This window comes from Phalacrocorax aristotelis, chromosome 5, assembly GCF_949628215.1.
Source record: "Phalacrocorax aristotelis chromosome 5, bGulAri2.1, whole genome shotgun sequence".
Lineage (NCBI taxonomy): Eukaryota > Metazoa > Chordata > Aves > Suliformes > Phalacrocoracidae > Phalacrocorax > Phalacrocorax aristotelis.
The window spans coordinates 69,529,067-69,551,144 of record NC_134280.1 but is presented as its reverse complement, the minus strand read 5'-3'; the positions used below and the strand labels follow the sequence as shown (position 1 = coordinate 69,551,144).

Sequence of the window (22,078 nt, the reverse complement as noted above, 5' to 3'; positions counted from 1 at the left end):
GCTTCTCGGCAGCTTGTTGGCCCAGCTCGTGTGGTGACAGTCGCACAGCGGTGGGAGCGGAGACGGTGCAGCGACGCACCAGCCCTCGCCACCCTCCTGGGACCCCGGGGCTGCCTGTCGTTGGCAGCGGCTGGCGTTAGCGGAGCGGATGGGAGCCGGAGCCACTTCTCGAACAGCCCCAGCCTTTTCCTTGTGAGCCTCAGGTCTGCTCACAGCCTGGCTGTGTGAGTGATGTGTGTGTGATGGAGACTCATCCTTCGCTCCACCACCACCTCCCCTGCGGGCAGGAGGGGGACCGGACGCCCCGGGGAGGGGTTAGTGCAGGTCTGCCTGCGCTGGGACTGGCACAAAGCAGAGGTTGGATGAGCCTGAGGGATGCAGGGTCTCAGGCTCGTCCTCCTCAACCATCGATCAGCACTGACGATGCTGGATTCTGTTGATAACTCACAGCTCGAGGGCCTGGCTGCTGCCCCCTGCAATGGGGGGATTGTGCTGAGGGTACCAAGACCCATGGGTACATGGGGAGCTCTTCACTTCTCGCTGGCCAGCAGCTCTCTGTGCGTAGCATACGGATTAATAATTATCCTCCCGGTCTCCATTCATCTATTTATGCTGTAAATTTTCCAAGCCAGGGGCTGCCCTGGCTCACTGCTGCCCTCGCCTATGGGTTACTGCCAAAACGCACGGGAGGGTGGCAGAGGAGTCGCTGGGTGCCCTCCTCTTCCTCCTGGGCCTCCCTGTCTGCTCCCCACCTGAGCCAGGCTCGATCTCACCCGGCATGCGGCCCCCATCCCTAACCCACCGTGTGAAGACCCCATGAGCCCCCCTAGTCCCAGCCGGAGCGGGTTTGCATCCGCACAGGTTTTCCCCAAATCCTCCCCTCCCTGCAGCTGCGCCCTTTGCAGCAGCGAGAGGTGGACGGCGTTCTCAAAGGCAGCTCGTGCTGAAAGCATCCTGGGGCTCCCGCTAACATCTCTTAACTGTTGGGCAAGCCCCAGTTTCTTCGAGGAGGTCGCAGGGAGAAGGCTATATTTGGACATGTCTCTGCCCAGAGAGGCTGCTTAGGGCTGGGGGAAGCGGACTGTGACCCTTTTGCAAGGAGCCTGGACTGTGTGTTCATGCTGGCTGCAAGCAGATGGGGTTTTTATTAGCTTGGGTGTTTGGGCTCTGTGTTCTCCTGCCTGGAACCGCTTCCTTCCTTGGCCCCTCACCGAAACTGGGGAGTCCCAGGGAGCACACCAGCCTGTGGAGACCGGCACGCCCGGCTCCGCACGGCTCCCATGGGCACTATCCTTCACCAGCAAAACCGGGGATGCTGGTGCCGGCGTGATGCTGGCAGCCTCCTCCTTTATTTTTGTACAAACAGCCTCCTGCGGCCGGGTTGGAAACGCTGCTGGCCGGGGCAGGGCCGGGTGTTTATCCCGTGCCACTGGCCGTGCTCCAGCCGTGTTCGTGCAGCCGCTTCCCGGGCCAGGGGCTGGGGTCATGTCCCCCCAGGGCAGGGGTTTCCTTCCTTCCCCTGAGCTGTGGCTGCACTGGGGGTCTGCCCCCCACCCAGCACCCTGTAACTCTCCTTTCAAGGTGTGCTGGGGGGGGGGGGCTATGCTGTGTCCTGCCTGGGGCTGGGCTGGGTGACCCCAACCCCTGGGCAGGGGGGTCGTTTGGGGGGAAATCTGCACCGGATGGGGGGCTGTGGGTCGGTCCCTCTGCAGCGAGGCTGCAGGTATTGACCCCATCTCCGCACTAAGCGGGCCGGCAGCCCCAGCCCTTTGCTCCCTGGTATAAATCATTTACCTGCCTGCGACCTTCACTTCAGCCCCTAGCCCGGGAAGGGTTGAGGGGCCGGGGGGAGGTTGGCTAGGGGAGTCACCCCGTGCCTCGGAGCGGAGTGACAGGGCTGTGCGGGTGTCCTGCAGAGCATCCCGCTCCCCTCTCCCCGCCGGGTGCACCCCACCATCCCGGCTCCACTTTGGCCCCTTTATCTGCTGCGTGCTCCTCTTTGGTGGGTCCCTGTGCAGGGCTGGGAAGGCGGCCCAGTGCCGCCAGGAGGAGGAGGAGGAGGAGGAGGAGGAGGAGGGGTGGGGAGAGGCCATGCCGGAGCTTTGCCAGATGTGGGAAAGGAGAGAAGGGGGGACGCTTTTGCTGCTGCTTCCCGCCGCGTTGAGGACCCCCTTCCCTGTCCTAGAACCACCACGCTCGTGGTTGGGATGAAGCCGCTCACCCCGGCCAAGCGAGCCAGCCTTTGGGGCGAGCATCCCCAGGCCAGCGCGTCCCCCCGTGCCGGGGTGGGTGGAGAGCCGGGTGCCGATGGTTTCCCCCCACAGCGCTCCCCGCTCTCGCCTCCCTCCACCCCCCGCATTGTTCCCGGCCCGGCGGGTGGGAGGAGGAGCAGGGCCAAGGGCCAGCATGCGGTAGGCGCCCGTGCCGCCGAGGCAGGCAGGAAGGCAGGCAGGAAGGCAGGCGCTGGGAGCGTGCCGCCGGCTGGAGCCGCCTGTCATGTTGGTCGAGCTGTTCTTCCAGGCTGCCTGTGTGTCCCTGTTCTTCCCAGGCGGCCAAGGCAGGGTGTACCCCGGGAGGAAGAAGCCGGCCAGCTTTGCCGTGGAGAGGTAGCCGGGTCCCCCTCTTTTCCTTCTCCCTCTGCCAGCTACACCTGGGGACGGTGGCGTGCCGTGCCGAGCTCCGGCCATCCGTCCCCTCGGCTGCCCTCGGGGCTCCGGCCATGCCTCCCATCCCAGCCGGAGGGGTTGGCACCCCGTGCGTCCCTCCCTCTATCCAGGGGTGGCGGGACCAAGGGAGTGTGACCCTCGCAAGGGTCCTGCTGCCTGCATCCGTGTCCTGCTCCCCGTGTCTTTCTGGGGGAAGTTTCTCCCCTGTTACCATGTGCTGGGGTGTTTGAGCTAGCTGGGGCATGGTCCTCTCCCTCTGTCCCACCTTGTTTTGGGGTCACACTGCACCCCAGCTCGTCCCGTGCCTGCCTTCCCCTGGATCCATGCCGTGCTCTGCTGTGCGGGATGGGGTGGCCGTGGGCATGTCGTGACCGCTCCCGTGTGTCCCCTTATCGTCACATTCCCGGGGCGGAGGGCTCCCCGCCGGCTGGAGGAGCTCCCCCCGGGACCTTTGCTCTCTGCCCTGGGGGGCTCGGGGCCGGGTGGCCTCAGCCTCTCGTCCGTCGCGCAGGCGCCGCGTGGGGCCCCACGTCTGCTTCTCGGGCTTCGGCAGCGGATGTTGCCCCGGGTGGATGCTGTCTCCGGGCAGCGGGCAGTGCACCCTGCGTGAGTACAGGCCCTGGGGGTGCAGGGGCGGGTGGGGGTCCCTGCCCTCCTGACAGCTGCCTGTCCCCGATCCCCGCAGCGCTCTGTTCCTTCGGCTGCGGCAGCGGCTTGTGCATCGCCCCCAACCTCTGCTCGTGCCCGGATGGAGAGCAGGGCATCACCTGCCCAGGTATCCACCACTCCCGTTCCTGGTTCCAGTTCTCCCGTTCCAGTGCCAAAAACTGGGACCCTTGGGCTTTCCTGGCAGGGCACGTTTCTCCTTGTCACCTCTCCCTGCAGCGTCCCCCAGCATAGTCCCTGGCAGGGGAAGGGGTGCTCCCAGGGCAGGGTGCAGACCCTGGGGGATCCAGGGAGGAGGTGCCACAGTGCAGAGCTGGGGTGGGTGGGCGCTGGGGTGGCATCCGTGCCCTGTGGACCCCCCTTCCATGTTTCAGAGCCACCAGGGACGTGCGGAGAGTACGGTTGTGACCTCTCCTGTAACCACGGCGGGTGCCAGGAGGTGGCCCGCGTCTGCCCCCTCGGCTTCTCCATGGTGGAGACGGCCAATGGTGTCCGCTGCACCGGTGAGCCAGGATGGGGAGGTCCCAGTGGGACGGGGGGGTCCCGGGCAGCGGTAGTCCTCCATCTCTAGCTCTCTCCTCTTGCCCCCCAGACATCGACGAGTGCCTGAGCGCTGCCTGCGAGGGTCTCTGCGTCAACACCGAGGGCGGCTTCGTCTGCGAGTGCGGCCCCGGCATGCAGCTCTCCGCCGACCGCCACAGCTGCCAGGGTGCGGGGGAGCCGGGGCGCTGGGCGGGGGGCAAGAGGGGGCCAGCCAGGGCTGCTGACCCTCAGCCTTTGCCCCCCCCAGATACAGACGAGTGCCTGGCCACACCATGCCAGCACCGCTGCAAGAACAGCATCGGCAGCTACCGCTGCTCCTGCCGGCCCGGCTACCACCTCCACGGGAACCGGCATTCCTGCGTGGGTGAGCACCGTGTGCCAGCTCCCTCTTCCCCCTCCATGCCACGAAGCCCAGGGGACAGAGGTGGCCGTTGAGCCTATTGGCACGGTGCTGCCCCCTTCTCCTCATCCTCGGATGGGCCGTGCTGGAGGGGACGGCTCGGTGCACCAGGCTCCCTCCTGAGCCGTTTCCCGGGGTGTTGCACCTCCCGCCCAGGCACTGACAAGTCCCTTTTTCCCCTAGATGTCAACGAATGCCGGCGGCCGGGAGAGCGCCGAGCCTGCCAGCATGCCTGCCACAACACGCCAGGCAGCTACCTCTGCTCCTGCCGCCCCGGGTACCGGCTCAGCGGCGACAGGGTCTCCTGTGAAGGTATCCGTCTCCTTCTCCGGGCCAGGGCAGGGGAGCAGAGCGGGATGCCCCAGCTCCCTGCCTGCCCCAAGCAACAGCTGTTCCTTCCTTTCTAGGCTACCCCAAATCCATCCTGGCCCCATCGCCCATCCTGCAGTCCCTGCAGCATCCGCCCACCCTCGTCTTCCTGCCTCCCGGCTCCGGGGGATCCCTCCTGGTCCCCAGGGGCTCACCATCACCCCACCTCCCTGCTGCAGCTCCTGGTACCCAACTCCCTTCCTCCTCTCCCGCTTCGGTGTCCCTGGCCGCAGAGCCATCCCCGCATGCCATGGCAGCCCCCGGTACCTCCACCCCATCGGCCCCTCGCTGTTGGTACCGGGGGGCCCCTCGGGAGCCCGGCGCTCGCTGGACAGAGCCGGGGTGCCGGAGCTGCACCTGCCAGGTAAGCACCCCATCCTCCCCATGCCTCTCACCAGCCTAGCGTTGGGCTGAGCCGGCATGTGCCCTTGCAGGGGGGACGAGTGCTCTGCGAGGCTGTGAGCTGCCCCGTGGCCTGCTCCCACCCTCTGCCCGCCCCGGCCGGGGGCTGCTGCCCCAGCTGCGCAGGTGAGCCCCAGCCCCCTCGGCCCCGCCACCCAGGGCGCAGCCCCCTGACCCGCCTGCCTTGCAGGCTGCCTGCACGAGGGGGTGGCCCGCGCTGAGGGCGATGTCTTCTCCCCATCCGACTGGAACTGCACCGTCTGTGTCTGCCTGGTGAGCCCATGCCATCCCGGGGTGGGATGGGGATGGGAGCATCCCCCTGCATCCCCACTCAGCCCGGGGATGCACATCTGGGGTGATGCAGCGGGATGCACTGAGGTGGATGTTGCTCCGGCTGCCCCATGACGCCCCCACGCTCTCCTCCATAGGCCGGTAACATCTCATGCATCTCCCCTGAGTGTCCCCCAGGCTCCTGCCCAAGCGCCTCGCCAGCTGACTGCTGCCCCTGCCAGCCCGGTGGGTCCCCCGGGACCCTCAGCCCCTGGGGCATGTGGGGCAGGGAGAGCCCAGGGCTCTGCTGGGGGTGGGGGTTCGGGGTGGGGGTTCGGCAGGAGCAGTGCTTCGCTCTCTGACCCCAGCCCTGGCCCCGCTGCCGCTCTCCTCCCCAGCAAAGTGCAGTTTTCGGGGCCGCACGTACGCGCACGGCGCCCGGTTCAGCCTGGATGGAGACGACTGCACCATCTGTGTCTGCCGGGTAGGTCCCGAGCGGCTGGGGGGTCCCTGGGGCTGGGGTCCCCAGGGATGCTCCAGGCCCTCCCCCCCCACCACACTGCTGGGGGAATCCAGCCTTTGCTCAGGGCTGAGGCAGGGTGAGTGGGCACGGGGCTGGGGGCCCAGCGGGTGACATGTCCCCGTGTCCCCAGGGTGGCGAGGTGGAGTGCTCCTTCGCCCCCTGCCCCGTCCTGGACTGCCCGCAGCACCAGCGGCACCTGGGCCCTGGGCAGTGCTGCTTCACCTGCCGGGACCCCCCGGCCCCCGCCGGTGAGCCCACGCTGGGGGACACCTGGGGAGGGGCAGGGCGGGGTGTGGGGGATGGCTGGGGGTGAGCAGGGTGGGATGTGGGGGACGCCTGGGGTTGGGGAGGGTGGGATGTGAGGAATACCTGGGTGCTGGGTGGGTAGGATGTATGGGACAGTGAGGGACAAGGAGGATGGGATGTAGGGGACACCTGGGGGACAGGGAGGGTAGGGAAAAGTGGGGGACCTGCATGTGGGGGTGCACGAGGACTGGCCGGGTGTTTGGGGGGGCTGCACAGCCAAGGGATCTGGAGGTGAGGAGTGGGCACAGGATGGGAACTGCACACGTGTCCAGCAGTGCATGCACATGCCTGAGCGGGCATCAGGAGGGTGATGGGCTGGGGGTGCCCGTGTCCCCCTGTACCTCACCCCAGGTTGCTTCGTGGATGACAACGGGGTGGAGTTTCCCATCGGACAGATCTGGTCTCCGGGCGATCCCTGTGAGTTATGCATCTGCCAGGTGAATGAGAACCTGCTCTGCTTCACTCCTCCTACCTGCCCCTGCCCCGGCGCACGGCTCCTCTCCCCCTCCTTCCCTCGGGCTGCTCGTGGCCACGGTCCCCAGCAGCTCCCCAGCTTCACGGGCTTTAAACCCCATGGTTTTGGGCAGGCCAAGGTCTCTGTCAAGTGCTTCTCCCCTGCAGGCAGACGGCTCGGTGAGCTGCAAGCGGACGGACTGCGTGGAGACCTGTCCCTACCCCATCCACATCCCTGGGCAGTGCTGCCCCGACTGCTCGGCAGGTGATGGGGGCAGTGGATGCTTCTTGGAGGGGTGCTGGCTCCACTGCATCCCCTCTGTATCCCTTGCCTGCAGTCCCAGGCAGGACCAGACCCGGCAAGCCTGGGCTTAAGCAGAGATGTCTCCCGGGGGTCCCTGAGCCACCTGGAGACCACAAGTGCCGCTCTCCTCCCGCAGGCTGCACCTACATGGGAAGGATTTTCTACAACAATGATACCTTCCCCTCCGTCCTGGACCCCTGTCTCAGCTGCATCTGCCTGGTGAGGGCTGCGCCGGGGACCACGAGATGGTTTTGGCTCCTGCCCCATGGGCTGAGTCCTAGTTTTTTCCTCCATTGCAGGAAAAAGCTCCCGGGTGTTTCGGGGCTGCCCCCTTTTCCCCAGCCCACCCTGGCGCGTGCTAACGCCCGGCCCTCGCGCATCTCTCCCGTCTCTCGCAGCTGGGTTCGGTGGCCTGTTCGCCCGTGGACTGTGCCATCTTCTGCACCTACCCCTTCCACCCCGAGGGCGAGTGCTGCCCCGTCTGTAAAGGTAGGAGCCGCAGGGGGGAGGTTGGAGCAGGGGGCCGTGTCCCCCCGCCCGGCGAGCCCCCCACCACACGCCTCGCACCGCCTCGCTCCCCGCAGACTGCAACTACCAGGGTAGGAAGGTGGCGAATGGCCAGACCTTCACCCCAGAGGGACAGCCCTGCACCCGCTGTACCTGCCAGGTGAGCGGGGTGCCCGTGGGGTGCCCGTGGCAGTGTCAGAGGGGATGAGGGAGGGGATGGTGAGGTTGCCTCTCCCCCACCTTCATCCGCCCTTGCTGCCAGCTCGGGGAGGTGAGCTGCGAGAAGAGGCTGTGTCCCCACTCGTGCGCAGAGCCTGCCGCGCCGCCCGCTGCCTGCTGCCCTCCCTGCCAAGGTAACGGGGGTGCCCGGGCTCCGGGGTGCCGGTGGCAGGGTCTGGCTTAGGACCCCCTGCCCTGCAGAACACGGCCGTGCTGTGGCACCCCAGGGCAGTTGGGTGCCCCCCGTGCAGGTTGGGGGGTCCCAGGGGAGAGGTGGGTGCTAACCAAAAGCATCTCTCCGTTAGCCACAGATGTCCGGCTCCCGCTGCAGAGCAGCGACCCATCCCCGTCCCTGTCCCCAACCCACGAGGACTCGCCCACTGGCACCCAGCACCCCAGCCCCACCACATCAGCCCACCCCCCCCGTCACCGCCTGGCTCAGCTCCTGCTCCCCAACACAGCCCCCCTTAGACCCTCTCCGGGGAATGCAGGGGCTCAGGAGCCCCGTCCGACCACGTTGAGCCCTCCAGGGCAGCCATTAACGGCTGCACTGCTCCCCGACACCCCCTCCGAGGCCACAGCCCCCCCACCTCCCACAGGCAGCCCCAGCTCAAGCCCCGAGGCTCAGGGACACCCCGGGGATGCGGATCCCTCTGCTGTGCCACCGGCCAGCGGGGAGACCCCGGCGGGCACGTGGCTCCCTAGAGCCCAGGTGCCACATGTGCCTGGCACGGCGTGAGTAGCAGAAGGGGAAAAGGAGGAGGAGTAGGATGATGAAGGAGAGGAAGGGGTCTGCAGGACCAGCAGGCCTGGCCCACCAGGCCCCCAGGGTGGTGGGTGGCTGGGGAGGGGGTGCCAAGCAGACACAGAGGGCAACAGCAGCCCCGCTCCCACGGGTGTGTGGGCGCTGCCTCTCTCTCGGGCAGAGCCTGCGCGGTCCCCAGCTGCCTCAGGGTGCCGGGGTCCCCCAGCCCCTCACCACCCCACGGAGGCAGGACTGAGGGGCAGCACCAGCCCCCCTCTGTGCCACCCCAGCTCTCTGGGTGCAGGATGCAGGGCTGGGAGATACTCTTGGCTGCGCTGGGGTGCCCCATGCCAGCCCCCAACCACAGCACGCACCCCTGGGGTGGGCGCTGCCCCTGCTCCTGGCGTGGGGAGGGGGCGAACTGCCCTCCCTGCCACCAATAAAGTCACCCTGGTATTTATGCCCCGTCCCCCTGCTCCTGCTTGCACCCACTGGCAGGCTGAACCCAGCCATGGGGCTTTCACTCGGGGGAGCTTTGGGGTGAGCGGCTCCCCTGGGATGAAGACGGCACTGCCGGAGGGGTTCCTCCCCCCCAGAGCGGGGTTTGGGGATGGGAGGGATGTGCCCTGCCCCAGTGACACGAGCATGGCTGTGGACTTCATTGCGGCCAGCCAGCCGGGCACTCTGCATGCTGACCCTGAGGGAGCGGAGCTGAGCTGGGGGAGAGGGGTTTCTGGGGTCTGGCAGGAGATTTTGAGTGCTCCAGGTTGCAATTTTCCAGAACCTTAACCCGAGCAAAGTGCGCAGGCCTGGGAAACCATAGCAAGATGCTGAGGATTGTGCTGCCCCTGCGAACGGGCTCCCAGCATACGGCTCTACCCAAGGAGGTGGTGAAAAGGCGCTGGGGGTGTTGGCACGGCCGCGGGGCCGAGGGCATCATCAGGGTGCGGGCAGGGGGTGCCTCTGCCTGCAGGGTGAGGCCGCCACCCGCAGCGGTACCCCATCTGCCCACCCACCGCTCTCCACGCCCACAGACGCGGTGGCAGCGCCGGGGCGGCCAAAACAGCCCTTCCCAGAGAGACACGACACAGGGGTGCTGCTTCACGGGTTTATTGTACTCAGTGGCCATGGCAGGAGGGGACGGGAGCGCTGGGCCAGGGTCAGCCCTGCCAGCCACCCAGCTGGGGACGCCAGGGCAGTGGGGCGCGCTGCCTGTCCCCGTCCCCAGCACGGAGGTGCGCTCACTGCAGCTGTGACAGCCCCACCTTGTTGTTGGCCCTGTCGAAGATCACGTAGTACTCGCGGATGAAGACGTCCCCCAGGATCCAGAGCTCGCCCGACTCCGTGGGGGCGTTCATGCCTTGGAGGCCGAGCATGCAGTATCCGCTGTTCTGCACCCAAGGGCACGGTAGATGGTGGTTACCAGCTGCCGGACACCCCCAACCCCCCCAGCCCCCTCCCCGCTGGGATGCTCACCTGTATCACGTAGGCGCTGGGCGACAGGGGGAAGGCTTGGCCGTTGATGTTGAAGACGATGTTGGGCAGGCTGCTGATGGCGTTGCAGCTGATCTGGGGGGGATGCGGTGCCAGGCGGGCGTCAGCGGCCACCCCAAGAGGGACCACGTGCCCCAAGGAGCGATGGGGACCGGTGCAGCGTGGAGCAACCCCGGGGTCCTGCTGGGCACCCCACCGAGCCCCAAAGGTGCACAAAGCCCTGCGCGCTCCCCCGGAGCCTCACCTCGCCGTTGGAGCCGACGCCGATGGCGCCCAGGATGGTGTTGAGAGCGTGGCTGGGCACGGCCAGCAGCGAGGTGCCTGTGTCCACGATGGCCTGGCAGCCGCCGGAGCAGGCAACGGGCTCCCCAGCGACGGAGACGCTAGGAGAGGGGTACGGGGTGAGCCTCCCAGGTGCGGGACGAGGGGCTGCACCCCTCAAAACACGGCCTGGGGGCCCAGGCATCCACGGCGCCTGCGAGCTGCACCCGCGCTACCTGTCCATGGTGATCTGCCAGTAGGTTTCAGCAGAGAGGGGGATCCAGCTGATGCCGTTGGTGACGTAGGAGGGGTCGATGCCACCAAAGAGGACAAAGCTGCCTTTCTGCTCGTCCCTGCAAGGGGGGAGCCATCAGGTGGGGGTCCCACGCCACCACCACCCCACCGCTGGCAGTGCCATCGCCGAGGGGGGCTTTGCAGCCCTCTTCCTCTGGTGGTGACGATGCCAGCTCCGGTGAGCCGTGTCCCCCAGGAGCCACGGGACATCATGCCATCGGGGAATGGACCAGAGGCAGCCCCGGTGGGAGGGAAATGGGAGGAAACCCTCGGCAAGGGCCGGACGGCTCCAGCCAGGGCTTACTTGCTCAGGTAGACAGAGAAGAGGTCCCTGGCCACGAGGTGTTCTGTCATCATGTTGTCAAAGACAGGGGTGGCTCCGGAGGAGGCGATGCTGGGGAAAGCCAGCCCCAGGATGCCATCGAAGTGGGCGTAGTAGAAGACAGTGCCAGGCTCGGTCTCAGCCAGCCCAAAGACCTGGTTGACCACCTCGATGTTCGTGACCTGGTCGGGGAGATGGGCAGAGGGGCTTGGTGTGGGCGGGTGGTGCCCTGGCATCCCTGCTCCCGTGGGGCAGGGGGGACGGTGCACCCCGCCTTACGGTGACGGTGTCGTAGCCCAGGACGCCGGTCATGCTGCCAGTGCCGTAGGCGATGTAGAGGCTGTCGTTGGTGCCGACGAAGGTGGAGGACAGCTCTGGGTTGAAGCGCTTGTGGTTTTCTGCGGGTAGGGGAGGGAGACTGCCAGGGTCCGTCCTGTCCTCGGGGACCAAGCATGACCCCCCAGTGCCTCCCCATCGCCCCACGCCCCTTGGGACAGACAGGGCAGAGCCACCGTCGGCCCCCAGCCCCGCCAGGGGCTCCCGCAGCCAGGCCGGGCAGGGGGGTGGCCAAGCCCAGGCCTTCTGCTGCCTCCACCCCTCGCCCCGCTGGCCACGGGGCACCCAGACACCTACTGCAGGCCGGGCTGGAGCAGTACACCGAGGGCACCCACAGGTTGGAGGAGCCCGTGTCAAAGATAACAGTGAACTTCTGGGCTGGGCTACCGATGGAGATGGCGCCGAAGTACTCCATCTGTCACAGGGGATGGGCAAGGGATTAGTGGGGGGGGTAAGGGGACAGCTAAGGGGTTAGGGGGACGGGTCAAAGGCCAGTGGCCCCGGGGGCTGCCCCACCGGCGCCAGCCCCTCTGCCCCGCCATGCTCACATCCATGTAGTTCTGCAGGGGCTCGGAGGAGAAGAGGGAGGGGAAGTACTTGGCGGCCGGGTTGTAGGGGTGCAGTTTCAGGTACTGCTCCAGCAAGCCGTGCTCCTTCAGGGACTGCCGCAGGGACTTCGCTCTCCTCAGAGGGACCCTGGGTGCAGGCGCGAGGGGAGACCACCCGTCGGCGGGAGCTGGGCAGGGAGCGCCTCGGGGGACCCCCGCCAAGCGCTCGCCCTGCGCCTCCTCCCCCAGGCCCCTCGCGTGGGGCCTGGGGGCCGTCCTCGCTGCGGGGACCCCCACCCGTGGCAATGGCAACGGGTGGGGGGGCTGCAGGGTGCTCCCCCATCCCGGCTGCGTGCTGGGAGCCGGGCAGTCACCCCGCCTGCCTCCCCCAGCGCGGGGGTCCTCAGCACCGCCGTGTGCTGCGTGGGCACCCCAAAACCCCGGCACTCACCTGAGGGCAAAGCATTGGGCCAGGCTCACCAAGCCGAGGAGCAGGAGCAGCTTCATGGCGGCTGCTGGCAGGCGGCGACCAAGGGGAAGAGACGCACCGAGTGCGGCCCCGGCCCCGGCGTGGCTCCTTATATCCCAGCCGCGCTTGTTTGGCCAGCGTCCCGATAACAAAGGCAAACGGCTCCAGGGGCAGTTATCGCAATGACCTTGGGGGGGACGGGGAGAATGGCAAGGTGAGGACTTTCCATCTTCCCTGGGGCCGAATGCCACGGCCGGGGCGCAGGGATGCTTGCGGCGGGCTGGGGCTGGGGGACAAGCACCCTCCACTTACTCTGCGTCCCGAGGGGGAGGCACTGGGGGACGGGGGAGCCTGGTGAGGGGGACACGGGGCTGGCTGCGGCTATTTCTGGCTGTTTCCCCCCACTCCGTCTCACTACCCGGCCATTATGCGAGCCAACAACCTGCCGCGGCGGAGAAACCGCAGCGTAACTCACGCGCCGGTGGATAAGAGCGCGCATTTTCCGTTTGGTTCGAGCTGGCCGGGGCAGCCTCCGCAGGGAATGACATTTTCCCCAGCCCCGAGGGAGCTGCGGTACGAAGGGTCCTGGGGCTGCTCCGGACTCTCCTTGTCCTGCTGCAAAGAGCAGAGTTTCTCTCTGCAGGGGTCTGTCAGGGTGGGGCTGGCATGGAGACGCGGGGCTGGCACGGGACCTCCGGTCCTTTGGGGTTCCCTGGTCCCCGCAAGCCCCTCGCTGGAGGGTCTGAGCCTGGGGGTTGCAGCCTCATGCTCCTTCTGCAGCTGCTCTCCAAGGATGCATGACCCTTGGGTGGGCTGGGGATACCTGGTGGCCCCTCACCCCTGTCCTGAGCACCCTGGGCTGCCTTGGGGCGCCCACCCATGGGCGGCAGCCAAGTCCCACCTTCATCAGCCTGCACAGAGCGTGGCGGGGGAAGCTGTGCTGCTGCAGCCCAGCTTAGAATCATAGATCAGGGAATAGTCTGTGTTGGAAGGGATCTTAAACGTCACCTAGTCCAACCCTCTGCCATGGGCACGGACACCTCCCATCAGACCAGGCTGCTCCAAGCCCCATCCGACCTGGTCTTGAACAATTCCAGTGATGGGGCATCCACAGCTCCTCTGGGCAACGGGGTCCAGCGCCTCGCCATTCTCACAGTCAAGAATTTCTTTGTTGTAGCTAAGCTAAATCTAACCTCTTTCAGTTTAAAACCATCACCCCTCATCCTATCACTACACTCCCGCACAAAGACCCCCTCCCCACCTTTCCCGTAGCCCCCCTTTGAGAACGGGAAGCCTCCCCGCAGCCGCCTTTTCTCCAGGCTAAACAACCCCAACACTCTCAGCCTCTCCTCGTGGGGAGGTGCTCCAGCCCCGTCATCATCCTCGTGGCCTGCTCTGGACTCACTCCAGCAGGCCCATGTCCTTCTCAGGCTGGGGATTCGTCTGCCTCCATCTCTCCCAGGGCTGCCTGCTGAACTGGGACCAGCCGGCAGGTGAAACTGGGACCAGCTGTGAGAAACCCCAGCTCAGTTTGCTGCCGGTTGAATGGCCCCGAGGTCGCCCCCGCTGGGCTGCGTCAGAGGTGCCCGGCGCTGGACGTGGCCTCCCAGCCTCCGGCACAGCACCGCGTGCGTGACACGTGGCTGCTGGCACGGCCACCTTCTCCTGCGCTTGGGGGAGAACAAAGCCAGACCCTGCGCCGACGGGCTGGGGAGCAGCCTGCCCACAGGCGCCCTACGGATCAAGCTGGCTCGTCTCCCTCCCTACCAGTTTCCACCCAGCTCTGAATAATCGCGGAACTGCGGATGCCAAATTGCACTGGAGGAATGAAATGAATAAGAACCTGGTAGGATCTGATGGACGACGTTGGGAGAAAAGGGGTGAAGGCTCTGATTCTCCCCGAGTGACGAGGGAAGCTGTGATGTAGTCAGTTTGGGGGTGGGGGTCTGGAAGGGACAAGGTCTTGGCTGACCCCCAAAAAATGGAAAGTCTGGACCCGGCAGGAGCCCACACTCTGAAAAACCCTGCATGGAGCCTGGCCATCGTGTTCCCCACCGGCCTCATGAGCCACCCTGTGCCTGCAAGTAGCTGTAATCCATAGAGCAAATCAGATCTCAGACAACAGCATCTACCTCAAGCTCCGCTCGCCCGGCCCTGCGCGAGGCAGCAGCGCGATTCGATGAATCCGAGCCCCGACAAGGAGCAGCCCCAGCAAAGAGGCTGGTTCCCAGCAAAACGCGTCCTTGCTGCGCTACACGTGGAGAACGTTTATTTGCAGAAGGTTATGGAGCAGAGCGCCCGAGGACGCATCCCTTTGTGGGGAAGCTGCCGTAGCCAGCTGCCCTTGGACCGCTCCGACGGGCTCTTTCGTTGCATTCCTTTGCCCCAACGCACCGAGTGCCTGCACGCAGGGAAGGGGGTGCTCCTGCTGGGCAAAGCCTCTTCCTCCGCCGCACACAGGGGCTTTCACTGCTCCGCGGGGATGGCTGCAACAGGGGCTCGGGGTGACTTGCCCAGGCTGCTGCAGATATTAGGATCAGCTGATGCAGATCCCCGGGGTACATAAGGGAGGTTCAGAGCAGGGCCCTGCTGCTTTCCCTGGCTCTTCCTTCGCTCTTTGCAAGCTTCCTCGCACAGCGGTGCTGGTGGAAGGCAGGGGCCGTGCCCCTGGACAGCCTGGACCCTCAGGGCAGGGCTTTTGGGGGGCAGTTTGGAGGGCTGCCAAAGCTCACACCTTCCCGCCCCTTTGCCCTGCAAGCACTGAGAGCTGGGGTTTCCTCCAAGGAGGCTGCTCAGGAGCTGCTGGGCTCGGGATGCGCTCCACGCCGGGGCCGGCGATGCTGCAGGAGGTCCCCAGGAGCCGGCGTGGGCTGCGGGCGGTGGCGGCCGGAGCTCTGCAAAGCCAGTAGCCACGCGTGCGTGTCGGTGCAGCTCCCACATCAGAGAGGCTGTGACGGAGAGGAAGGCCCTGCCGGAAGGTGGGAAGGGTCCTCGGTGCAGCCCCACCGCGGGGAGCGGGAGGTAACCAGTGGGTGCGGGCAGGGGCACCGCGGTGGGGGAGCAGGGCGGTAAGTGCCCCCTCTCCTCGGGCAGGGGTGGAGGTCCTGGGGATGCCAGGGTGGGCTTTCCTCTCTTGGTGGGAAAGGTGGGAGGTGGGACGTGCGCTGAGCAGAACAGGTCTGCCCCGGGTGGGTGGCGTAGGGGTGCGCTGCCTCCCACGCATCCCTCTGCACCGATGCTCGTCCTGCCTTGCTTTTGGTAACAGGCAGAGAAATCTGGGAAACGGGAAGCTGAAGGGCAGCCACGCTTCAAAGGCTAAATTCTTCCCTCCGAGCACGTCAGCGCGTTGGGCTTTGGGGGCTGGAGGCTGAACTCGCTGTCACGCCTCGGGATGCCATCGAAGTGGGTGTAGCACAGAAAGGAGCCGGGCTCAGGCCAGCGGCCTGATCGCTGACCTAGGTGTTTCCAGCCTTGGTAGAGAAATGGAAGGGACAAGATACGCTGGATTGTGGAAAAATCTGCACTTTGACTCACAAAGGGAGCGGGGAATCCTGAGGAAGCTCAAAACCAAGCGGCAAAGTGCTTAAAACACATCTCTGCTGCATCCCCAGTGTGGTGAAGGCAGCCAGGGGAGGAGCCAGGGTGTAGGAGGCAGGGGCCGTGTCCCCCTGCTCAGGTAGCCCCCCGCCACGCGCCGAGCACCGCCTCGCTCCCCGCAGACTGCACCTACCAGGGTAGGAAGGTGGCGAATGGCCAGACCTTCACCCCAGAGGGACAGCCCTGCACCCGCTGTACCTGCCAGGTGAGCGGGGTGCCCGTGGGGTGCCCGTGGCAGTGTCAGAGGGGATGAGGGAGGGGACGGTGAGGTTGGCTCTCCCCCACCTTCATCCGCCTGCTGAATGCGGACCCCTCTGCTGTGCCACCGGCCAGCGGGGAGACCCCGGCGGGCACGTGGCTCCCTAGAGCTCAGGTGCCACGTGTGCCTGGCACGGCGTGAGTAGCAGGAGGGGGAAGAAGAGGAGGATGAAGAAGGGGAGGGGGTCTGCAGGACCAGCAGCCTGGCCCACCAGGCCCCCAGGGTGGTGGGTGGCTGGGGAGGGGGTGCCAAGCAGACACAGAGGGCAACAGCAGCCCCGCTCCCACGGGTGTGTGGGCGCTGCCTCTCTCTCGGGCAGAGCCTGCGCGGTCCCCAGCTGCCTCAGGGTGCCCGCGTCCCCCAGCCCCTCACCACCCCACGGAAGCAGGACTGAGGGGCAGCACCAGCCCCCCTCTGTGCCACCCCAGCTCTCTGGGTGCAGGATGCAGGGCTGGGAGATACTCTTGGCTGCGCTGGGGTGCCCCATGCCAGCCCCCAACCACAGCACGCACCCCTGGGGTGGGCGCTGCCCCTGCTCCTGGCGTGGGGAGGGGGCGAACTGCCCTCCCTGCCACCAATAAAGTCACCCTGGTATTTATGCCCCGTCCCCCTGCTCCTGCTTGCACCCACTGGCAGGCTGAACCCAGCCATGGGGCTTTCACTCGGGGGAGCTTTGGGGTGAGCGGCTCCCCTGGGATGAAGACGGCACTGCCGGAGGGGTTCCTCCCCCCCAGAGCGGGGTTTGGGGATGGGAGGGATGTGCCCTGCCCCAGTGACACGAGCATGGCTGTGGACTTCATTGCGGCCAGCCAGCCGGGCACTCTGCATGCTGACCCTGAGGGAGCGGAGCTGAGCTGGGGGAGAGGGGTTTCTGGGGTCTGGCAGGAGATTTTGAGTGCTCCAGGTTGCAATTTTCCAGAACCTTAACCCGAGCAAAGTGCGCAGGCCTGGGAAACCATAGCAAGATGCTGAGGATTGTGCTGCCCCTGCGAACGGGCTCCCAGCATACGGCTCTACCCAAGGAGGTGGTGAAAAGGCGCTGGGGGTGTTGGCACGGCCGCGGGGCCGAGGGCATCATCAGGGTGCGGGCAGGGGGTGCCTCTGCCTGCAGGGTGAGGCCGCCACCCGCGGCGGTACCCCATCTGCCCACCCACCGCTCTCCACGCCCACAGACGCGGTGGCAGCGCCGGGGCGGCCAAAACAGCCCTTCCCAGAGAGACACGACACAGGGGTGCTGCTTCACGGGTTTATTGTACTCAGTGGCCATGGCAGGAGGGGACGGGAGCGCTGGGCCAGGGTCAGCCCTGCCAGCCACCCAGCTGGGGACGCCAGGGCAGTGGGGCGCGCTGCCTGTCCCCGTCCCCAGCACGGAGGTGCGCTCACTGCAGCTGTGACAGCCCCACCTTGTTGTTGGCCCTGTCGAAGATCACGTAGTACTCGCGGATGAAGACGTCCCCCAGGATCCAGAGCTCGCCCGACTCCGTGGGGGCGTTCATGCCTTGGAGGCCGAGCATGCAGTATCCGCTGTTCTGCACCCAAGGGCACGGTAGATGGTGGTTACCAGCTGCCGGACACCCCCAACCCCCCCAGCCCCCTCCCCGCTGGGATGCTCACCTGTATCACGTAGGCGCTGGGCGACAGGGGGAAGGCTTGGCCGTTGATGTTGAAGACGATGTTGGGCAGGCTGCTGATGGCGTTGCAGCTGATCTGGGGGGGATGCGGTGCCAGGCGGGCGTCAGCGGCCACCCCAAGAGGGACCACGTGCCCCAAGGAGCGATGGGGACCGGTGCAGCGTGGAGCAACCCCGGGGTCCTGCTGGGCACCCCACCGAGCCCCAAAGGTGCACAAAGCCCTGCGCGCTCCCCCGGAGCCTCACCTCGCCGTTGGAGCCGACGCCGATGGCGCCCAGGATGGTGTTGAGAGCGTGGCTGGGCACGGCCAGCAGCGAGGTGCCTGTGTCCACGATGGCCTGGCAGCCGCCGGAGCAGGCAACGGGCTCCCCAGCGACGGAGACGCTAGGAGAGGGGTACGGGGTGAGCCTCCCAGGTGCGGGACGAGGGGCTGCACCCCTCAAAACACGGCCTGGGGGCCCAGGCATCCACGGCGCCTGTGAGCTGCACCCGCGCTACCTGTCCATGGTGATCTGCCAGTAGGTTTCAGCAGAGAGGGGGATCCAGCTGATGCCGTTGGTGACGTAGGAGGGGTCGATGCCACCAAAGAGGACAAAGCTGCCTTTCTGCTCGTCCCTGCAAGGGGGGAGCCATCAGGTGGGGGTCCCACACCACCACCACCCCACCGCTGGCAGTGCCATCGCCGAGGGGGGCTTTGCAGCCCTCTTCCTCTGGTGGTGACGATGCCAGCTCCGGTGAGCCGTGTCCCCCAGGAGCCACGGGACATCATGCCATCGGGGAATGGACCAGAGGCAGCCCCGGTGGGAGGGAAATGGGAGGAAACCCTCGGCAAGGGCCGGACGGCTCCAGCCAGGGCTTACTTGCTCAGGTAGACAGAGAAGAGGTCCCTGGCCACGAGGTGTTCTGTCATCATGTTGTCAAAGACAGGGGTGGCTCCGGAGGAGGCGATGCTGGGGAAAGCCAGCCCCAGGATGCCATCGAAGTGGGCGTAGTAGAAGACAGTGCCAGGCTCGGTCTCAGCCAGCCCAAAGACCTGGTTGACCACCTCGATGTTCGTGACCTGGTCGGGGAGATGGGCAGAGGGGCTTGGTGTGGGCGGGTGGTGCCCTGGCATCCCTGCTCCCGTGGGGCAGGGGGGACGGTGCACCCCGCCTTACGGTGACGGTGTCGTAGCCCAGGACGCCGGTCATGCTGCCAGTGCCGTAGGCGATGTAGAGGCTGTCGTTGGTGCCGACGAAGGTGGAGGACAGCTCTGGGTTGAAGCGCTTGTGGTTTTCTGCGGGTAGGGGAGGGAGACTGCCAGGGTCCGTCCTGTCCTCGGGGACCAAGCATGACCCCCCAGTGCCTCCCCATCCCCCCACGTCCCTTGGGACAGACAGGGCAGAGCCACCGTCGGCCCCCAGCCCCGCCAGGGGCTCCCGCAGCCAGGCCGGGCAGGGGGGTGGCCAAGCCCAGGCCTTCTGCTGCCTCCACCCCTCGCCCCGCTGGCCACGGGGCACCCAGACACCTACTGCAGGCCGGGCTGGAGCAGTACACCGAGGGCACCCACAGGTTGGAGGAGCCCGTGTCAAAGATAACGGTGAACTTCTGGGCTGGGCTACCGATGGAGATGGCGCCGAAGTACTCCATCTGTCACAGGGGATGGGCAAGGGATTAGTGGGGTGGGTAAGGGGACAGCTAAGGGGTTAGGGGGACGGGTCAAAGGCCAGTGGCCCCGGGGGCTGCCCCACCGGCGCCAGCCCCTCTGCCCCGCCATGCTCACATCCATGTAGTTCTGCAGGGGCTCGGAGGAGAAGAGGGAGGGGAAGTACTTGGCGGCCGGGTTGTAGGGGTGCAGTTTCAGGTACTGCTCCAGCAAGCCGTGCTCCTTCAGGGACTGCCGCAGGGACTTCGCTCTCCTCAGAGGGACCCTGGGTGCAGGCGCGAGGGGAGACCACCCGTCGGCGGGAGCTGGGCAGGGAGCGCCTCGGGGGACCCCCGCCAAGCGCTCGCCCTGCGCCTCCTCCCCCAGGCCCCTCGCGTGGGGCCTGGGGGCCGTCCTCGCTGCGGGGACCCCCACCCGTGGCAATGGCAACGGGTGGGGGGGCTGCAGGGTGCTCCCCCATCCCGGCTGCGTGCTGGGAGCCGGGCAGTCACCCCGCCTGCCTCCCCCAGCGCGGGGGTCCTCAGCACCGCCGTGTGCTGCGTGGGCACCCCAAAACCCCGGCACTCACCTGAGGGCAAAGCATTGGGCCAGGCTCACCAAGCCGAGGAGCAGGAGCAGCTTCATGGCGGCTGCTGGCAGGCGGCGACCAAGGGGAAGAGACGCACCGAGTGCGGCCCCGGCCCCGGCGTGGCTCCTTATATCCCAGCCGCGCTTGTTTGGCCAGCGTCCCGATAACAAAGGCAAACGGCTCCAGGGGCAGTTATCGCAATGACCTTGGGGGGGACGGGGAGAATGGCAAGGTGAGGACTTTCCATCTTCCCTGGGGCCGAATGCCACGGCCGGGGCGCAGGGATGCTTGCGGCGGGCTGGGGCTGGGGGACAAGCACCCTCCACTTACTCTGCGTCCCGAGGGGGAGGCACTGGGGGACGGGGGAGCCTGGTGAGGGGGACACGGGGCTGGCTGCGGCTATTTCTGGCTGTTTCCCCCCACTCCGTCTCACTACCCGGCCATTATGCGAGCCAACAACCTGCCGCGGCGGAGAAACCGCAGCGTAACTCACGCGCCGGTGGATAAGAGCGCGCATTTTCCGTTTGGTTCGAGCTGGCCGGGGCAGCCTCCGCAGGGAATGACATTTTCCCCAGCCCCGAGGGAGCTGCGGTACGAAGGGTCCTGGGGCTGCTCCGGACTCTCCTTGTCCTGTGCTTGGGGGAAAACAAAGGCAGACGCTGCACCAACAAGCTGGGGAGCCGCCTGCCCACGGGCACCACACGGGCTCAAGCTGGCTCATCTCCCTCCCTACCAGTTTCCACGCAGCTCTGAATAATAAAGGAATTGAGGGGCTCAGGGTGACTTGCCCAGGCTGCTGCAGATATTAGGATCAGCTGATGCAGATCCCCGGGGTACATAAGGGAGGTTCAGAGCAGGGCCCTGCTGCTTTCCCTGGCTCTTCCTTCGCTCTTTGCAAGCTTCCTCGCACAGCGGTGCTGGTGGAAGGCAGGGGCCGTGCCCCTGGACAGCCTGGACCCTCAGGGCAGGGCTTTTGGGGGGCAGTTTGGAGGGCTGCCAAAGCTCACACCTTCCCGCCCCTTTGCCCTGCAAGCACTGAGAGCTGGGGTTTCCTCCAAGGAGGCTGCTCAGGAGCTGCTGGGCTCGGGATGCGCTCCACGCCGGGGCCGGCGATGCTGCAGGAGGTCCCCAGGAGCCGGCGTGGGCTGCGGGCGGTGGCGGCCGGAGCTCTGCAAAGCCAGTAGCCACGCGTGCGTGTCGGTGCAGCTCCCACATCAGAGAGGCTGTGACGGAGAGGAAGGCCCTGCCGGAAGGTGGGAAGGGTCCTCGGTGCAGCCCCACCGCGGGGAGCGGGAGGTAACCAGTGGGTGCGGGCAGGGGCACCGCGGTGGGGGAGCAGGGCGGTAAGTGCCCCCTCTCCTCGGGCAGGGGTGGAGGTCCTGGGGATGCCAGGGTGGGCTTTCCTCTCTTGGTGGGAAAGGTGGGAGGTGGGACGTGCGCTGAGCAGAACAGGTCTGCCCCGGGTGGGTGGCGTAGGGGTGCGCTGCCTCCCCATGGTGGGTCTCAGGCTGGGTGCTGGGGTGTTCTGGGTGCTCGGGCTGGCTGGCAGAGGGTGGCTGCTCTGTTGTAGCTCTGCTTGGCAGCAGAGGGCACTAAATGATGGAGAGATCCCTGCCGTGTTCTCCAAAAGCAGATGAAGAGCCGCTGGAGGGATGGATCTGGAGGCATTTAGTTCTGTTTTGCCTCTTCCTGATGAGCTGTGGCCGGGTTAGTATTCCAGGTCATTAAAATTCCCAAAGACTTATACTTGTGTCCAGAAAAATACATCCATGTCTCTTATTTCAATGTTTGAGTTAGGCTGGATTTGACGCCCTCCATGCAGAAGCTCTACTTAGGCTCACAATGAGCTTGGGTGGGTTTCTTTTTTTCCTTCCACTGGGAAACGCTCCAAATTTCATCTGACTCCAGGGCTCGGAATGAACATTCAACCAAACCTACAAATGAACTTGGCCCGGCAATAAACAAAAGGTGAAATCTGACAAAGGCTCAGGATTGCGGAGATCAACTTTGCACACGAAGGGTGGGTTCTTTTGTTTTGTTTTTTTAACCTTGCTCTCCAGTCTTACACTGCCACCTTCCACTTCAGTGCCCAAGGAGCTGCAAACAACATCAGCTGCCCTAACAAGGTCCTGCTTCGATAGGAGACTCCGGAAAGTTTCCATTTCACTTCAAAACACTTTCTGGATTACAGCTTCAATTCCTCAGGGTAGTAAGACTTTGAACTGACATAAGCTGCTTCAGAAGCTGGCTCTGTAGCAGAACCCTCCTTACCGAAAATGTT

The 22,078-nt window shown here is 66.0% G+C and overlaps 3 protein-coding genes across 4 annotated transcripts; 1 reads left to right on the top strand and 2 right to left on the bottom strand.

Annotated features, from left to right (window-relative positions):
- The first annotated feature begins 2,124 nt into the window (after nucleotides 1–2,124).
- VWCE (von Willebrand factor C and EGF domains) lies at nucleotides 2,125–8,833 on the top strand. Of its 2 annotated transcripts, none has more exons than XM_075095090.1 (20): nucleotides 2,125–2,606; nucleotides 3,178–3,272; nucleotides 3,352–3,441; nucleotides 3,707–3,835; nucleotides 3,925–4,041; nucleotides 4,123–4,239; nucleotides 4,459–4,587; nucleotides 4,683–5,008; nucleotides 5,079–5,172; nucleotides 5,237–5,319; nucleotides 5,475–5,562; nucleotides 5,715–5,800; nucleotides 5,970–6,087; nucleotides 6,497–6,562; nucleotides 6,771–6,863; nucleotides 7,039–7,121; nucleotides 7,301–7,391; nucleotides 7,487–7,569; nucleotides 7,672–7,762; nucleotides 7,934–8,833. In XM_075095090.1, the coding sequence occupies exons 1-20, from the start codon at nucleotides 2,497–2,499 to the stop codon at nucleotides 8,365–8,367; spliced, it is 2,523 nt and encodes an 840-aa protein (XP_074951191.1). In that variant the 5' UTR covers nucleotides 2,125–2,496; the 3' UTR covers nucleotides 8,368–8,833. The 2 variants fall into 2 exon arrangements, with proteins under 2 accessions (XP_074951191.1, XP_074951190.1); XM_075095089.1 differs by having other exon boundaries at nucleotides 2,126–2,606; nucleotides 6,497–6,582; nucleotides 6,767–6,863.
- A 634-nt stretch (nucleotides 8,834–9,467) lies between these two features.
- On the bottom strand, nucleotides 9,468–12,217 carry LOC142058061 (pepsin A-like). The gene is made up of 9 exons (XM_075095162.1): nucleotides 12,080–12,217; nucleotides 11,629–11,776; nucleotides 11,378–11,495; nucleotides 11,024–11,142; nucleotides 10,727–10,926; nucleotides 10,365–10,481; nucleotides 10,112–10,250; nucleotides 9,850–9,942; nucleotides 9,468–9,764 (listed from the first exon to the last, which is right to left on the bottom strand). Exons 1-9 carry the CDS (start codon nucleotides 12,133–12,135, stop codon nucleotides 9,615–9,617), a joined length of 1,140 nt encoding a protein of 379 aa, XP_074951263.1. The 5' UTR covers nucleotides 12,136–12,217; the 3' UTR covers nucleotides 9,468–9,614.
- A 4,968-nt stretch (nucleotides 12,218–17,185) lies between these two features.
- On the bottom strand, nucleotides 17,186–19,933 carry LOC142058060 (pepsin A-like). Its single transcript, XM_075095161.1, has 9 exons — nucleotides 19,798–19,933; nucleotides 19,347–19,494; nucleotides 19,096–19,213; nucleotides 18,742–18,860; nucleotides 18,445–18,644; nucleotides 18,083–18,199; nucleotides 17,830–17,968; nucleotides 17,568–17,660; nucleotides 17,186–17,482 (listed from the first exon to the last, which is right to left on the bottom strand). The coding sequence occupies exons 1-9, from the start codon at nucleotides 19,851–19,853 to the stop codon at nucleotides 17,333–17,335; spliced, it is 1,140 nt and encodes a 379-aa protein (XP_074951262.1). The 5' UTR covers nucleotides 19,854–19,933; the 3' UTR covers nucleotides 17,186–17,332.
- Between the last annotated feature and the right edge of the window lie 2,145 nt (nucleotides 19,934–22,078).

Excerpts from the sequence above, each read along its gene's own strand:
- VWCE (XM_075095089.1), top strand. The coding sequence starts at position 2,497 with ATGTTGGTCGAGCTGTTCTTCCAGGCTGCCTGTGTGTCCCTGTTCTTC. Across the intron at positions 3,836-3,924 it reads CAATGGTGTCCGCTGCACCG|ACATCGACGAGTGCCTGAGC; the intron begins GTGAGCCAGGAT and ends CTTGCCCCCCAG. Across the intron at positions 4,588-4,682 it reads CGACAGGGTCTCCTGTGAAG|GCTACCCCAAATCCATCCTG; the intron begins GTATCCGTCTCC and ends CTTCCTTTCTAG.
- LOC142058061 (XM_075095162.1), bottom strand. The coding sequence starts at position 12,135 with ATGAAGCTGCTCCTGCTCCTCGGCTTGGTGAGCCTGGCCCAATGCTTT. Across the intron at positions 10,251-10,364 it reads TGGCAGATCACCATGGACAG|CGTCTCCGTCGCTGGGGAGC; the intron begins GTAGCGCGGGTG and ends CCCCTCTCCTAG. Across the intron at positions 9,943-10,111 it reads GCGTCGGCTCCAACGGCGAG|ATCAGCTGCAACGCCATCAG; the intron begins GTGAGGCTCCGG and ends CATCCCCCCCAG.
- LOC142058060 (XM_075095161.1), bottom strand. The coding sequence starts at position 19,853 with ATGAAGCTGCTCCTGCTCCTCGGCTTGGTGAGCCTGGCCCAATGCTTT. Across the intron at positions 18,645-18,741 it reads TGGGCTACGACACCGTCACC|GTCACGAACATCGAGGTGGT; the intron begins GTAAGGCGGGGT and ends CTCCCCGACCAG. Across the intron at positions 17,483-17,567 it reads CCAGCGCCTACGTGATACAG|AACAGCGGATACTGCATGCT; the intron begins GTGAGCATCCCA and ends CCTTGGGTGCAG.